The sequence below is a fragment of the Microcaecilia unicolor genome, chromosome 7 (genome assembly GCF_901765095.1).
Source record: "Microcaecilia unicolor chromosome 7, aMicUni1.1, whole genome shotgun sequence".
Taxonomy (NCBI): domain Eukaryota; kingdom Metazoa; phylum Chordata; class Amphibia; order Gymnophiona; family Siphonopidae; genus Microcaecilia; species Microcaecilia unicolor.
Genome location: NC_044037.1, coordinates 281,510,178 through 281,528,319, shown reverse-complemented (window position 1 = coordinate 281,528,319; position 18,142 = coordinate 281,510,178). Strand labels below are relative to the sequence as shown.

At 45.3% G+C, this 18,142-nt stretch overlaps 1 protein-coding gene across 1 annotated transcript in view; it reads right to left on the bottom strand.

Annotated features, from left to right (window-relative positions):
* LOC115473714 (myosin light chain kinase, smooth muscle-like) overlaps positions 1-18,142 on the bottom strand; it is a 673,403-nt gene that overhangs the window by 200,487 nt on the left and 454,774 nt on the right. The window contains exon 19 of the mRNA XM_030208760.1: positions 16,605-16,691. Within this exon, the coding sequence (XP_030064620.1) occupies positions 16,605-16,691 (87 nt within the window). The remainder of the gene's footprint in view (positions 1-16,604; positions 16,692-18,142) is intronic.

The window sequence follows — 18,142 nt, the reverse complement described above, 5'->3', positions numbered from 1 at the left end:
GCCTTTCTCTGTACCTTTTCTAATTCTGCTATATCTTTTTTAAGATGTGATGACCAGAATTGCACACAGTATTCGAGGTGCAGTCGTTGCATGGATACAAAGGCATTATAACATTCTCATTTTTGTTTTGCATTCCTTTCCCAATAATTCCTAACATTTTATTTGCTTTCTAAGCCGCAAATAGACACCTAGATCATTTTCCTGGGCGGTGACTCTTTGATCACGCAGCTATAATTTGGGTTCCTCTTTCCTACATGCATCACTTTGCACTTGTTCACAATGAATGTCATCTGCCATTGGGATGGCCAGTCTCCCAAGATTATCTTGTAATGTTTCACAATCCTCTTGTGATTTAACTACATTGAATAACCTTGAGTCATCAGCAAATTTAATTATGTCACTAGTTATTCCTATCTTTAGATCATTTATAAATATGTTAAGAAGCAGCGGGCCCAAACACAGACCCCTGGGGAACCCCACTAACTACCCTTCTCCATTGAGAATACTGACCATTTAACCCTACTCTCTGTATCTTTTAATCTGTTTTTAATCCACAATACAACACTACCTCCTTATCCCATGACTCTCTAATTTCCTCAGGAGTCTTTCATGAGGTACTTTGTCAAATGCCTTTTGAAAACCCATATACACAATATCAACCAGCTCACCTTTACTCACATGTTTATTTACCCTTTTCAAAGAAGTGTAGTAGATTGGTGAGGCAACATTTACATTGACCAAATCCATGTTGGCTTTGTCTCATTAATCTACGCCTTTGTATATGCTCTGTAATTTTGTTCTTTATAATAGTCTCTACCATTTTGCCCAGCACCAACATCAGGCTCACTGATCTATGATTTCACAGATCACCTCTGGAGCCCCTTTAAAAAATTTGGGATTACAATGGCCACTCTCCAATCTTCCGGTACCATGCTTGATTTTAAAGATAAATTACATAGTATTAACAATAGCTCTGCAAGTTCATTTTTCAATTCTATCAGTACTCTTGGATGTATACCATCCGGTCCAGGTGATTTGCTACTCTTCACTTTGTTAAATTGTCCCATTACATCTTCCAAGTTTATAAAGATGTGTTTCAGTTTCTCTGACTCATCAGCACTGAATACCATTTCTGGCACTGGTTTCTCTCCCACATCTTCCTCGGTGAAGACTAAAACAAAGAGTTCATTTTGCCTCTCTGCTATAGTCTTGTCTTCCCTGAGTGCCCCTTTTACCCCTCGGTCTTCTAGCAGTCCAACTGATTCTTTTACTGGCTTCTTGCTTCTAATATACCTAAAAAAGTTTTTACTACGTGTTTTTGCCTCCAACGTAATCTTCTACTCAAAGTATCTCTTTGCCTTCCTTATCAGCACTTTGCATTTGATTTGCCATTCCTTATGTTGTTTCCCATTATTTTCAGTTGGATCCTTCTTCCATTTTCTGAAGGATTTTCTTTTAGCTCTAATAGCTTCCTTCACCTCTGGTCTGAGCTTCCAGGATGATAATTTGGAATAACATCCACACCTGATGTAAAGTTTTCACCTTTTCAGTTGCTCCTCTAAGGTTTTTTTTTTAACCATTCTCCTCATTTTATCATAGTCTCCTTTTTGAAAGTTAAATGTTAACGTATTGGATTTCCTGTGTGTACTTACTCCAGAGATTATATCAAATCTGATCATGTTATAATCACTGTCATCAAGTGGCCCCAGCACCATAATCTCCTGCACCAGATCACGAGATCCATTAAGGACTAGGTCTAGAATTGTTCCCCCTCTTGTTGGTTCCTGAACCAGGCCACTCCATAAAGTAGTTCTTGATTTCATCTAAGAACTTTACCTTCCTAGCATGCCCCTGATGTTATATTTACCAATCAATGGAAGGGAAAGGAGTAAAGGTGGTCTACAAACTGTATGCAACTGTAAATAATAATATATGAAAATAAACATTCCATTGCAATCAAAGTTCATATTCCGCCATATTGACTGTGGATTACAAGAGAGGAAAACATCACATTCAGATGGAAGTGTAAGGCAAAACACACACAAAAAAAAGAAAATTACAATATCAAGCAGAATCAATATCTGAGTACATAAAAGCCTTCAAGTACTTTCTAAATATAAAATAAGAACAAACAGACCTAATCTGGTGGGGAGTATCATTCCAGATCTTTACAGCCAAATATTTAAAAGAATTGGTCAAATAACTTTTCAAGTGCACACCTCCAGAACTGAGAAACATTAAAGTGTAAGAGTGAATTGCGATAGAAATCCTACCCAAGGAAAGCAAAGGACAATATTTAAATAGGCTTGCTGAGTTCTGACCCATCAAAGATTTAAAAAAACATACAAGCCAGGGGCGTAGCCAAACAACAGATTTTGGGTGGGACTAGGCAAGAAGTGGGTGGGCACCAAGTGTTCTCCCCCCCCCCCCTCCCCAGCACCACCGCCACCATCAAAAAATATCTCAGCTGGTGGTGCCGGTATTGTGGAGAGTTGCGTTTTCATTACCATCAGGGAGAAGTCTTCAGCTGGTGGAGCTTGGGATCCCCACCAGCTACCGCTAAACTTGTACTATTGGTGGGTAGGCCCTGGCCCACCCAGGCCCACCTGTGGCTACGCCACTGATACAAGCAAAACTTTATACGAGAGGAGATCAGAAGCCAGTGTAATTTTTTAAGGAGTGGAGAAACTCTTTCATATTTATTCAACTTAAAAATTAATCCAGCTGCTGTGTAATCTCCTTGGAGCAGGTGGGGGGAAGAGGGGGTGGTGGTTGGGAGGCGAGGATAGGGGAGGGCAGACTTATACGGTCTGTACCAGAGCCGGTGATGGGAGGCGGGACTGGTGGTTGGGAGGCGGGAAATACTACTGGGCAGACTTATACGGTCTGTGCCCTGAAAAAGACAGGTACAAATTCAAGGTAAGGTATACACATGAGTTTATCTTGGGCAGACTAGATGGACCATGCAGGTCTTTTTCTGCCGTCATCTACTATGTTACTATGTAACAGTTTCATAGTAATTCCCCTGTATAAAGAATTGCAATAATCAAGATAAGGTAGAAGGACAGCCTGAGCAATACCTCTAAAACTTTCTACACTGAAACTGGACTGAAGTGCCCTTAATTGACGAAGACGAAAATGAAACTTCCTAACAAGAGCATTAATCTGGTCTTCGAAGGTTAACCTAAAACTTTAGACTTATATGTGATATTTAAAATTTCCCCCCTAGTAAGTTGCAGGAATTTCTGTGGCAATGAATCCCCAAATCAGACAGCATTTGTTTTCAGCCTGTTTAACTTAAGAAAATGTTTATGAGCCCACAAGTCAATCAATAAAATATTCTCAGTTACCGTAGCCACAATGTTTTCAAAGGTGTCCAACGCTGGACATAAAATAAAAACATGGAGGAAAAATGACATCAAAACATAAATAACAAGGTGATAGGACCTCTTATAGCACACAGCTATTCCACATCCAAGACCTAAGTTAGAAGTTTAAATCACTGGTCATTTTCCGAATCACTTTATTGTATGTGTAGAAAAGTTTGTGTAAGTATGCTAACTACCAAAAATCATGTACCATATGAATGCAACGCTATGCAACCAATTAAAAATCCCAGCAATCCAAAAGATGAAAGAAAGAAGCGATCACTTATCTAATTCCAGATGTCAGCACTGAACTCCACAATAACACCTGATGCAAACAAAAAACCAAAGCATTTTCAGCATTCAACCTGCTTCCGAGGCTGTCGCTAACAGATCCCATTCTTGTTTTGTGAAGGAGTGTGGTAGCCGTGTTAGTCCACTCTTAAGGTTATCAATAGAAATCAAACAAAATAAAACATGGAAAAGAAAATAAGATGATACCTTTTTTATTGGACATAACTTAATACATTTCTTGATTAGCTTTCGAAGGTTGCCCTTCTTCCTCAGATCGGAAATAAGCAAATGTGCTAGCTGACAGTGTATATAAGTGAGAACATTCAAGCATTGCTATGACAGTCTGACAGGGTGGGAGGATGGAGGTGGGTAGGAGAAAGGACTTAATAGGATCTGGGGTTCCTAGCCCATTATAAACCATAAAGCTGTATTTCTCTGTTGATCACCCCACCCCTCACCTATCCACACCCATCCTGTTAGAATATCAATGATATGCTTTGATGTCCCCATGCATACCTCCTACCCACCCCCATCCTCCCACCCTGTCAGACTGTCATAGTAATGCTTGAATGTTTTCACTTATATACACTGTCAGCTAGCACATTTGCTTATTTCCGATCTGAGGAAGAAGGGCAACCTTCGAAAGCTAATCAAGAAATGTATTAAGTTATGTCCAATAAAAAAAGAATCATCTTATTTTCTTTTCCATGTTTTATTTTGTTTGATTTCTATAGATTCTACATGGAATGTTGCTATTCCACTAGCAACATTCCATGTAGAAGTCGGCCCTTGCGGATCACCAACGTGGCCGCGCAGGCTTCTGCTTCTGTGAGTCTGACGTCCTGCACGTACGTGCAGGACGTCAGACTCACAGAAACAGAAGCCTGCGCAGCCTTCTACATGGAATGTTGCTAGTGGAATAGCAACATTCCATGTAGAATCTCCAACAGTAGCAACATTCCATGTAGAATCTCCAATAGTAGCAACATTCCATGTAGAATCTCCAACAGTAGCAACATTCCACGTAGAATCTCCAATAGTAGCAACATTCCATGTAGAATCTCCAATGGTATCTATTTTACTGTCATAGTAATGCTTGAATGTTTTCACTTATATACACTGTCAGCTAGCACATTTGCTTATTTCCGATCTGAGGAAGAAGGGCAACCTTCGAAAGCTAATCAAGAAATGTATTAAGTTATGTCCAATAAAAAAGGTATCATCTTATTTTCTTTTCCATGTTTTATTTTGTTTGATTTCTATTGATAACCTTAAGAGTGGACTAACACGGCTACCACACTCCTCTACTTAAGATTCTACATGGAATGTTGCTATTCCACTAGCAACATTCCATGTAGAAGTCGGCCCTTGTAGATCAGCAATGTGGCCGCGCAGGCTTCTGCTTCTGTGAGTCTGACGTCCTGCACGTACGTGCAGGACGTCAGACTCACAGAAACAGAAGCCTGCGCAGCCTTCTACATGGAATGTTGCTAGTGGAATAGCAACATTCCATGTAGAATCTCCAATAGTAGCAACATTCCATGTAGAATCTCCAATGGTATCTATTTTACTGTCATAGTAATGCTTGAATGTTTTCACTTATATACACTGTCAGCTAGCACATTTGCTTATTTCCGATCTGACGAAGAAGGGCAACCTTCGAAAGCTAATCAAGAAATGTATTAAGTTATGTCCAATAAAAAAGGTATCATCTTATTTTCTTTTCCATGTTTTATTTTGTTTGATTTCTATAGATTCTACATGGAATGTTGCTATTCCACTAGCAACATTCCATGTAGAAGTCGGCCCTTGTAGATCACCAACGTGGCCGCGCAGGCTTCTGCTTCTGTGAGTCTGACGTCCTGCACGTACGTGCAGGACGTTAGACTCACAGAAACAGAAGCCTGCGCAGCCTTCTACATGGAATGTTGCTAGTGGAATAGCAACATTCCATGTAGAATCTCCAATAGTAGCAACATTCCATGTAGAATCTCCAATGGTATCTATTTTACTGTCATAGTAATGCTTGAATGTTTTCACTTATATACACTGTCAGCTAGCACATTTGCTTATTTCCGATCTGAGGAAGAAGGGCAACCTTCGAAAGCTAATCAAGAAATGTATTAAGTTATGTCCAATAAAAAAGGTATCATCTTATTTTCTTTTCCATGTTTTATTTTGTTTGATTTCTATTGTTTTGTGAACAAATGAATTTTATCCCTTATACTGAACTGCTTCATCTTTTTCTTTTTCGCAACCTAAATGCATGATCCTGCATTTTTTTTTTATCATTAAATCATAACTGTCAAACTCGAGACCATTCCTCAAGCTTCACTAGATCCTTCCTCATGTTATTTTACACCTTCCAGGGAGTATGTCCTATTGCAGATCCCATGCATATTTGCTAGAAGGAAAAGATGCACAGGAATATTGCCTTTTCTCCTTTAGTCTGTGTCATGTTTCTGAAGGCACATATGTCCTACCCTTTCTGCTGGGAAACAGGAAGGGTTGAACACTGTGATATGCTGCAGCTATTCCCCAAGGCACCCTTAGCTATTAGAGGGCTAAGACTTTCCTTCCAGGGCAATAGACTATAAGAATGCACTGTGTCACCGAAACAGACATTACAATCAGCCCCCAAGGAGCTAGTGACCTGATGCTGTTGCCAAATGTCTCTCCCCCTCCCCCTGGGGGCTGTTTCTAAGGCTGTCAGCTCACGCAGCATTGGAAACTGGCTCAGATTCTGCAGCACAACTAAGGAGAATAATCACATGCAGCTGGAACTGGTTTTATTGCTCGTTGCCCATTGAATAGCGTTCCTACTTTTATTATTATCATTATTTGTTACATTTGTATCCCACATTTTTGCAGGCTCAATATGGCTTACATGTTACCGTTAACGGCGTTAGCCGATTCCGGTCTGAACAAATACATGGTATGAATGAATACAAAGTGATATTGTGGTAGAATGAGGTGCATGTATGGTAGGTACAATTGGGGGGAACTTAGAGAGGGAAAGGGGGAAGAAGAGTCAGGTAATGTCCGTTACGGTCTTTGGTTACATTGAGGGGCATAATCGAACGTTACCGGCGAAATAGATCGCCGGCAATCTATTTTGGCGGCGGCACAACAGCTGGCCGGAACTGTATTCTCGAAAAAAAATGTCCGGCCATCTTTTTTTTTTTCGATAATACGGTTTAGCCCGGCCAAATGCCAGAGTTCGCCGGGTTTGAGATGGCCGGTTTTGTTTTTCAGCGATAATGGAAAAAAATGCCGGCCATCTCAAACCCGGCGAAATCCAAGGCATTTGCTCGTGGGAGGAGCCAGCATTTTTAGTGCACTGGTCCCCCTGACATGCCAGGGCACCCTAGAGGGCGCTTCTAAAAATGTTTAAAAAATACAAAAAAAGCTTCCAGGTGCACAGCTCCCTTACCTTGGGTGCTGAGCTCCCCAAATCCTCCCCAAACCCACTCCCCACACTTCTACTCCATTACCATAGCCCTTATGGGTGAAGGAGGGGGGCACTTACATGTGGGTACAGTGGGATTTGGGGGGGGGGGGTTGGAGGGCTCAACACTTAGCACCACAAGTGTAACAGGTAGGAGGGGGATGGACCTGGGTCTGCCAGCCTGAAGTGCACTGCACCCATTAAAAACTGCTCCAGGAACTTGCATACTGCTGTCAGGGAGCTGGGTATGACATTTGAGGCTGGCATACAGGCTGGCAAAAAAGTGCTTTATTTTTCTTTTTTTCATGTGGGAGGGGGTTGGTGACCACTGGGGGAGTACAGGGAGGTCATCCCCCATTCCCTCCAGTGGTCATCTGGTCAGTTGGGGCACCTTTTTGAGGCTTAGTCATGAAATTAAAAGGACCAAGTAAACCCAGCACAACACTGCTTAACGCCGCTTTTTTTCCCATTATCCATGAAAGCCGGCCATCTGGTAGCCACGCCCATGCCCGCCCATGTCCCTCCTTCGCTTTGCCAGCGACACGCCCCTTTGAACTTTCACCGGCAAGGCGAAGGGAAAGCGGCGATACTGTCAAAAAAGCAGCTTTCAATTATTCCGATTTCGCCGCTTTTCCGAGATCGCCGGGATTTATGTCGGAAGATGGCTGGCGATCACTTTCGAAAATAAGCTGGATAGTGTTGCAAGTGTCCAGGTATTTTTATGTTGGGTCGGTGGGGTATGTTCTTCTGAACTGTCTTTAGTGCTTTCCAAAAATTTAGGTGGTCGAGCATAGTTTTTACTGCTTTTGGCAATGCGTTCCATAGTTGTGCGCTTACTTTACCTTAGCTGTGGGGTATTAAAGGAGTAGGCTGAAAATGAAAGAAACCAGGGCTCACATCCCAGTTCTCCCACTGATGTTGCTTGTGAATTTGGGCTAGTCACTTTACCTGTTTGGCCCTATGTACTATAACTTGACTTTCAGCACTTTCTAACTGAAGAACGAAATCCAAAAAATCAAAATCCATACTGGCCAGGATGATCCCATTTATACATCACTGCATGCATAGATTTGTAGTTCTGAGTTTGTCTCAGGGAAATGAATTGGAAAAATCAGAACTACAAATCCATGAATGCAATGAGACAAAACCAAGCTTGGCCTGGGAGTGAAGGAGCAGCCCTGCCACCCAAATCTACTGGTAGCCAGACAGACAGCTAAGAACGACAGTAGCATAACATATGTGTAACCCTGTGGTTCCAAGGTTTAGATCCTGGTATTATCGTTAAATGTGCAGCTTTTCTTTTCATAGACGGATAGACTCTCAGTTCACTGGCCCTGCATCATATCTGGCAAGAAACAGACTGACTAAGTTACGCAAGAAGACGAAAGCGAGGGAGACATGGCGCTACATTTTATACGGCAGACATATGCATTAACAGTCACGCTGTGTGTTTATACAATGCTTATAACTCAGAGCAGCTGACATCTTTCATGATAAGGAATGGAAAAAATGAGCACAAACTCAAGCGTTTCATGATTTGCTTAAAGAATCCAGACACGTATTCCGAAACCTAAAACTTCATGCACATGTCCTCTAGAAATACAGGCTAGAAGGTAAAATCCACAAATTCATTTCTCATTTACTTTCAGATATGCCACCCTTTATATGTCTTTTCTTAGTGGTACTGTGACCTAACCAGCGTTACATCCACACACCACTGACCATGAGATACCGGGCCCAAAGCTCATTAGCAAATTCAGCCTTCACAGAATCACGGCTGACATCTTGCTAACATCTGTCAGCGGGAGAAAGAATGACCTGGCTTAGAAACCAGTCTGAAATGAAATCAAAATGGAAGCTCTGCAGTAGCAGGTAGAAGATTAATTTTGCACAGGCAGCAGGTACAATGCTTACAGGAACTCCAAATCCCCCATGCATTTTTTCCAGTGGAAACAATTCCTCTGGTAAGAATGCTCTGCTGTAGTGTGAGAGCGGGCCAAGGTGCTAAAGGAGAAAGGGCAATTAGCTCAGAGAGGAAAGTATTCACAGGGAAGGCAATTTTCTAACAAGGCAGGGAAGACATGTAGACACTTAGGTGGCAACTGTATAAATGGGTACCTAGATGCCCTGATGCCCTGTGGGGTATGTCTCCCCACCTAAAATATAACAGCATCGATTCCGGGCAATATCACGACTTAGGGTGCTTACATGCTGAACTGTTACTTTTTGGGCAATTCAAGGGCTTATTTCCAAAACCCACTAAGTCCATTTTAGTTGTATCAGAGAAAAATCATTTTACCATGTAAACGTAATTATTTTTCATTTCCCACATGAGGTGGAATAAATATACATTCAAAAAGCTAAAACATGACAAGAATAACTGTTGTTTAGAATCTCAGAGATGGTCACATATTAGAACTACAAATATAAAAAAACAAATGCAGAACATCCACACGTATCTGTAGGGACAGAGCAATAAATAATGCAAAAGATGCAAACATGGAAAGTAAATTTTAGAAAAAAACTTGGGGTAACATTTAAGAATATTTCTTGGGTCATCCCAATGTCTCAGTGGCAGCATTATGCTCTACCAAGACCTATCCGTACCATTAACGGCCTTTTGCCCTTCAGAAAAGCACTGAAGACCCATCTCTTCAAGATAGCCTACCCTAACGATTCAACCTAACCAAAGCTTGCCCACATGATTCTTATTGACGATTGTTTATACACTGACCATGTTTCCCATTATCCTTATTGCTACCCCATATCCATTCCTCTCCATCTTCCTACGCCTACCTCCCAACGCTCATTTCCTTCTGCACCCAATCCCTCCTATGTTCAATTCACTTGTCCGTTAACCCCATTAATTTTGCGTTTACTACAAACTGTTTATTCTTCTTACGACTTTGTAATTCTTTATATTGATACTATGTAAGCTGCATTGAGCCTGCCATGTGTGGGAAAGCGCGGGGTACAAATGTAATAGATAAAATAAAATAAAAATAAATTATGCACTGTCAAACAGAGTAACCTTTGGGGCCCTTTTACTAAGCCGCATGGGCACTATGCGTACCGAACATGTGCCAATTGGCATGGGTGGTAATTTCATTTTTTACACGCGCCTACTACGCGTGCTGGGAAATTTCCAGCACGTGGCGCTAACCGGGCAGTAATCAGCATTGTACGCCCGGTTAACGTGCGAGACCTTACCGCTAAGTCAATGGGTGGTGGTAAGGTCTCAGGCCCAAAATGGACGTGTGCCAATTTTCATTTTGCTGAAAAATGAACCTGCGTGCATCCAATACATGTGTCTACACCAGCGCAGGCCACTTTTCAGCGCACCTTAGTAAAAGGACCCCTTTATTCCTAGCTCAGGTCATTTGCTTCCTGAGCCAGCAGGAGGTGCTACTAAGGCAGGGTTTAAGGCCCCTGTGGAGAAAGGGGTAACAGTCGTTGCACCATTACAACACAAAGGCGCGCTAAAAATGGCTTGCGGTAGTGTAGGCACGGGTTTTGGACAAACATCGATCCATTTTGTAGTGCGCTTGTAAAAAAGGCCTTTTTTTGGCGAAAACTTTGGGTCTGAGACCTTACCACCAGCCATTGACCTAGCGGTAAAGATTCACACGGTATTTTTCAGACGCGCGTAGCAGACACGCACAAAAAATGAAATTACCGCAAGAGCCACAAGGTAGTCGGGCGGTAACTCCATTTTGGTGTGTGTTGGGCGCGTGTAGATGCTTACGCAGCTTAATAAAAGGACCCCCTAGAATTAGGGCCCCAAATTACAGGGTTCTAGAAAAGGTAAATCAGTAGAGAGGACTGCAGCCAGACTTATATTTGGAAAAGCGAAATATGAAAGAGCCAAACCCCTCAGAGAAAAATCACATTGGCTCCCACTAAAGGATCGAATTGCATTCAAAACCTGCACCCTGGTTCATAGAATTATTCATGGCGAGGCCCCGATATATATGTCAGACCTTATAGATCTACCAGCAAGGAACACAAAAAGAACATCACTCACATTCTTGAACCTTCACTACCCCAATTGCAAAGGACTTAAATATAAGTCAATATATGCATCTAGTTTTTCCTACATCTGCACACAACTGTGGAATGCATTACCAAGTGCCCATAGGTGGTCGGTGGCCCAACTGTTTGGGGAGGCTAAAGGGGGCGGGGTTAGGTGTGGGGCCAGGGGTGGAGCTTAAATCCATAATTGTCTGATAACACACAGAAAAAAATAAATAAAAATAAAAGTCACAATTAATATCTTTTATTAAATTTAGATATTAGATATGTATCATATGTCAAAGAATAAAGTGGTTGCTCAAAGCATATTCTAAGCACAATCGCTCAACTGCAAAACACTATGCACATCTTTGTGCAAAAACACACTCAGAACCTTACTGTACCATAAATATTACACCGGGCAGAACCTAATACACCAATATACCACCCAAACGGAAAATGCAGGCCGTCAACAATATGAAACAAGGGATCATATCATCACAATTCTCATGTAGAGCCACAAAACACCCTAATTCATGTTTAATATGGGATAAAATGCCATAAATAAGTAAATAAATATAAATTTTTAATGTTGAGCACCTGATTCTCAAAGTGGACATATTCCAAACACTATAATGAAAATAAAATGATCTTTTCTACCTTTGTTATCTGGTTGTCCGATCCTGCTGCTATCTGTTCTCAGTGCAGGTCAGGAAGTCATCCTCCTTAAATATATCCCTGGCAACCCAGCCAACCCCCCCTCCCCCTGCTCTCCCAGCAGTAAGGTAAACAAACCATAAACCAATTTCTACAACTGGTTACACAAGGCTAGAGGGTTTTCACTGCAGCTCCTGCTGTGAGGATGGAGGTAAATCAACAATTTAAACCTCTGAGAGCACAGCAGGGGAGGCTTAGCCTGTCCAAGCCTCTTATACTGGGCTCCTATGCAAGTGCCATAAAAACAACGCACGAATTGGCAGCCTTCCGGAAAGTACTAAAGACTAACCTGTTCAAGGAAACTTATCATAAAGATCCTCCTCAAATGTAATGACATCAAAACTTTTACTAGAACAAGTTAAAATTGTACTCTTTTATTTGTTTACTTTATCAAATTTTCATTATTGACCGTTATACACAGTGCCGTAGCGAGGACTAATGGCACCTGGGGTGGGTCGCCACTGCGTACCCCTCCCCTGGGTGCAGCACGGCGCGACCCCCCCCCTCTGTGGCGCACACCCCCCCCCCGGAGCGCAACCCCCCCACCCCGGACCACATTCTTACCTGCGGGAGAGCCGATCCGCCCCGAGTGCACGTCACTCGGAGCTGCGTCGGCCCCGCTGGTTCCCTGCTCTCTCTGCCTCGGAACAGGAAGTAACCTGTTCCGGGGCAGAGAGAGCAGGGAACCAGCGGGGCCGGCACCCCCCCCCCCCCCCGAGCGTGTGCACCCGGGGCGGACCGCCCCTCCCGCCCCCCCTTCCTACGCCACTGGTTATACATTACCCTTGCTCTCAAATAACTGAAATTAATTGTATATTTATCTAAATGCAATAATATTCTGTATTTCTCATTCCGGAAATGGTGTTAGCCATTACGGTATTCTGTAAGCCACATTGAGCCTGCAAAGAGGTGGGAAAAATGTGGGATACAAATGTAGCAAATAAATAAATAAAATAAATTAGTGGGGAAAATTCTGGACAGTTGCTAATTATGTCTTTCGGCACTAAAACCCAGCCAAAAAAAAAAAGAATTACGGAAAAGATAGTGGATGCATGGAGTAACTTTTCAGGAAAAGCGGTAGAGGCAGCGGCGTACCAAGGGTGGAGCGGTTGGGGGCGGTCCGCCCCGGGTGCACGCTGCTGGAGGGGTGCAGAGAGCAGCCGCACGCCAGTCAGCTCCGCTGGTTCCCTGCTCCCTCTGCCCCGGAACAGGTTACTTCCTGTTCCGTGGCAGAGGGAGCAGGGAGCCAGCGGACCCGACAGCAACGTGGCTGCTCCCAGCAGCCAAGAATGCAACCGGGGGTGGGGGTCATGCTGCACCCGGAGGTGAGGGGTGCACATCGGCGATCCGCCCTGGGTGCCAGCCGACCTAGGATAGTCACTGGGTAGAGGAAAGAATAAAATAATTCATAGAAAGGTGGGATAGACACAGGTTTCCTAGATGCGGAGAAGTGAAGAGAAAACTGAAGATCTGTTGGGATACATGTCATTGCACCAGGAATACGGTAACATAGTAGATGACGGCAGAAAAAAAGACCTGCACAGTCCATCCAGTCTGCCCAACAAGACAACTCATGTGTGCTACCTTTTGTGTATACCCTACTTTGATTTGTACCTGTGCTCTTCAGGGCACAGACCGTATAAGTCTGCCCAGCACTATCCCCGCCTCCCAACCACCAGCCCCGCCTCCCACCACCGGCTCTGGCACAGACCGTATAAGTCTGCCCAGCACTATCCCTGCCTCCCAACCACCAGTCCCGCCTCCCACCACCAGCTCTGGCACAAACCGTATACGTCTGCCCAGCACTATCCCCGCCTCCCAACCACCAGCCCCGCCTCCCAACCACTGGCTCTGGCACAGACCGTATAAGTCTGCCCAGCACTATCCCCGCCTCCCAACCACCAGTCCCGCCTCCCAACCACCAGCTCTGGCACAGACCGTATAAGTCTGCCAGCACTATCCCCGCCTCCCAACCACCAGCCCCGCCTCCCAACCACCAGCTCTGGCACAGACCGTATAAGTCTGCCCAGCACTATGCCCGCCTCCCAACCACCAGCCCCGCCTCCCCCCACCGGCTCTGGCACAGACCGTATAAGTCTGCCCAGCACTATCCCTGCCTCCCAACCACCAGTCCCGCCTCCCACCACCAGCTCTGGCACAGACCGTATACGTCTGCCCAGCACTATCCCCGCCTCCCAACCACCAGCCCCGCCTCCCAACCACCGGCTCTGGCACAGACCGTATAAGTCTGCCCAGCACTATCCCCGCCTCCCAACCACCAGCCCTGCCTCCCAACCACCGGCTCTGGCACAGACCGTATAAGTCTGCCCAGCACTATCCCCGCCTCCCAACCACCAGCCCCGCCTCCCAACCACCGGCTCTGGCACAGACCGTATAAGTCTGCCCAGTACTATCCCCGCCTCCCAACCACCAGCCCCGCCTCCCAACCACCAGCTCTGGCACAGACCGTATACGTCTGCCCAGCACTATCCCCGCCTCCCAACCACCAGCCCCGCCTCCCAACCACCGGCTCTGGCACAGACCGTATAAGTCTGCCCAGCACTATCCCCGGCTCCCAACCACCAGCCCCGCCTCCCAACCACCGGCTCTGGCACAGACCGTATAAGTCTGCCCAGCACTATCCCCGCCTCCCAACCACCAGCCCCGCCTCCCAACCACCAGCTCTGGCATAGACCGTATAAGTCTGCCCAGCACTATCCCCGCCTCCCACCACTGACTCTGGCACAGACCGTATAAGTCTGCCCAGCACTATCCCCGCCTCCCAACCACCAGCCCCGCCTCCCGCCACCGGCTCTGGCACAGACTGTAAAAGTCTGCCCAGCACTATCCCTGCCTCCCACCACCGGCTCTGGCATAACGCTTGGCTGCTCTGCGCATGCTCGACCGGCCAACTGGCCGACTGGCTTCCGAGGGAATAGAGAATGCAAGTGAGCTACAACGAGCAGCTCATTTGCATTCCATTCTCTTGATGCATGGCCGTTCCATACCGATTCGCTATGAAATCGGTAAGGGAAGGGCTGCTCCCCAGTATCTCTCCACGCTCGTCCTTCCCTACACCCCTTCCCGTGCATTCCGCTCCATGGATAAATCCTTCTTATCTGTTCCCTTCTCCACTACTGCCAACTCCAGACTTCGCGCCTTCTGTCTCGCTGCACCCTACGCCTGGAATAAACTTCCTGAGCCCCTACGTCTTGCCCCATCCTTGGCCACCTTTAAATCTAGACTGAAAGCCCACCTCTTTAACATTGCTTTTGACTCGTAACCACTTGTAACCACTCGCCTCCACCTACCCTCCTCTCTTCCTTCCTATTCACATTAATTGATTTGATTTGCTTACTTTATTTTTTTGTCTATTAGACTGTAAGCTCTTTGAGCAGGGACTGTCTTTCTTCTATGTTTGTGCAGTGCTGCGTACGCCTTGTAGCGCTATAGAAATGCTAAATAGTAGTAGTAGTAATCTGGCCCTTAATGGGCTGTGCTCAGATATTCCACAGCACAGGGCCACTGAATATCCCCTCTGACCACCACCTAAGGAGATAAATTCCTCCAGCCCAGGAGATTAGAAATACAAGAGTAACAGAGAGGGGAATAAGGCACCATCTGAAGGAGTACAGTATGAGAAGGAATACGAATGGTGCTGGAGATGAAGTTAATGCAACCAAACAAAAGGAGGTCTAGAACTATTTCTTTGATGATTCATTTTGCATTCATTTAACACTGATTTTATGAAAATCACTCGTACTCAGTCACTTGGATTACTGCAACTCATTATACGCAGGATGCAAGGAACAAATACTGAGGAAACTTCAAACAGCCCAGAATACAGCAGCCAGACTCATCTTCGGAAAACCAAAATACGAAAGTGCTAAACCCTTATGGGAGAAACTACACTGGCTACCACTCAAGGAACGCATCACTTTCAAAGTATGCACCTTAGTCCATAAAATCATTCACGGTGAAGCCCCTGCATACATGTCTGATTTAATAGACCTACCACCCAGAAACGCTAAAAGATCTTCCCGAACCTTCCTCAATCCCCATTTCCCTAAGTGCAAAGGAATAAAATACAAAGCATTGCACGGATCGACCTTCACATACATGAGCACACAAGTCTGGAATTCACTACCACGCAATCTGAAAACGATCTATCAACTGACCGACTTCCGCAAACTACTGAAAACTTATCTCTTTGAGAAAATCTACGGCAAGGATCAAAACACATGAAGTCCATACAAACTAATAGATACGCACCAAAACACTCTATCCTGGTCTCTTCTCCCGTATCCTCACCACCCTTAAAACCCTACCCACAAATAAGAATGTTAGACCTTTATGTTCCCTCGATTTTGTTTGTCCCCCTCTCAACTCACCACTGTTATCTTCTGATGTTCTGTTCCCAAATGATATCCTGTATTTACTCTGTCTTCTATAACTCATCATAATGTAATCCATAATCGTACTGTAACCAATTGTACTTCCATCATTCTCAAAGTATTGTAAGCCACACTGAGCCCGCAAATAGGTGGGAAAATGTGGGATACAAATGCAAATAAATAAATAAAAGTTTTCTTTAAAGAAAAGTCTTGGTTCACCTGGAATGACTAATGTGTTAAAAAAACCCAAACGTATCACAGTATTCTGGGGTTGCTGAAGGCGAGATGGACCTAGCCGCGGGAGAGTCTTCTGGAATCTCGTAACGTTAGAGGTCTGGCAAAGAAAAAGTAGATAAATCTATCATCAAGGCTTACTCTCTGTTGCTGGCAAGGAAGGAGTTGTGGGCTTGGTTTTTTTGACCCTTTTCTCAGCAGACTTCGTAACTTCTGTATTCGGTGCATCTGAAATTAAACAGAAAAGAAAGTGACTTTTATTTTTTTTTTCTTTGTATCCATCCAACGCTGTGAAATGTTATTTGCATTGGCAGTGCTCATGAAATCAAAATTACAGAACAGCAAAGAATGGACAAGGGCCACAGAGAAGAATGTAAAGTAATGTAAATCAAGCAGTCAGGCGTGGAAAGTAACATTGCAGCATAGTCCTCTAGTTAACAATGTTCCTGTAAACTGTCATGCCAAATCTCTGAATTTGGAAGGTGCTTAAAAATTAGATATAGGGGAATATTTCTGACATAGATTTCAGCCAACCTGAGTATATTTCTTTTGCAGCACTGGCATGAGAAAGAAAACCAACAGCTAAACTTTTGGGAATTATGTGTTCAATATTTTTACACGGGATTCTGAAAATTGCATTTTCCTTCTTAATTTCCGAATTACCAAAGCTGACGTTTCCATTATTCTGTATTTAGTTCAGTCAGTTTCATCTGTTACTACTCCTCAGCAGGGGTGTAGCCAGACCTCACGGTGGGAGGGGACCAGAGCCCGAGGTTGGGGGCACATTTTGAGTGCCGCCCCCCCCCCCCCCCTCACTTCCTCGCCCCCCCCCCCCCACTGCCTCATCTCGCCTCCTCGCCCACCCACCTCTTCGCCCCCTCACAAACAAATACCTTTGCTGTCGGGGGTCCCCAACCCCCGCTAGCTGAAGCCTTCTTCAGTGCCAGACTCCAGCGCAGCTGTGTGCGCTGCCTGCCCCTTGCTCTTCTTTCTTTTTGCTCCTCCTGTGCACGCTGACGCTCAGCGTGCACAGGAGGAGCAAGAAGAGCAGAGGGCAGGCAACGAACGCGGCTGCGCCAGAGACCGGTGCTGAAGAAGGTTTCAGCTGGTGGGGGTTGGGGACCCCCGCCATCCAAACCTGGGGCCCGGACAAAATTTGCGGGGGCCCAGTCCCCTAGGGCCCCCCCGTAGCTACGCCCCTGTTCCTCAGTATTGCTGGAAGTTATCTCGGTAAAAGGGTCAGGACCAGGATGTGCCATTAAGAGGGGGGGGGGGGGGGAAGTTAAGATGGGTTATTTTACCACAAGTCATGCCATTTTAGCAGACGGTACCATTTTATGTGCTAAAATACAGTGACGATCCTAGGTCCGCTGCGCACCCCCATCCCAGGTGCAGCGGCATCTGTCCCCCCCCCCAGCGCAATGACACCCCCCCTGGCACATCAACCCCCCCCTCCCCGGGGTTCATTCTTGGCTGCTGGGAGCAGCCGCGCGGCTGTCGGCTCCGCTGGCTCCCTGCTCCCTCTGCCCCGGAACAGGAAGTAACCTGTTCCGGGGCAGAGGGAGCAGGGAACCAGCGGAGCCGACAGGTGCGCGGCTGCTCTCTGCATCCCTCTAACGGCATACACCCGGGGCAGACCGCCCCCACCGCCCCGCCGTTGGTACGCCACTGCTAAAATA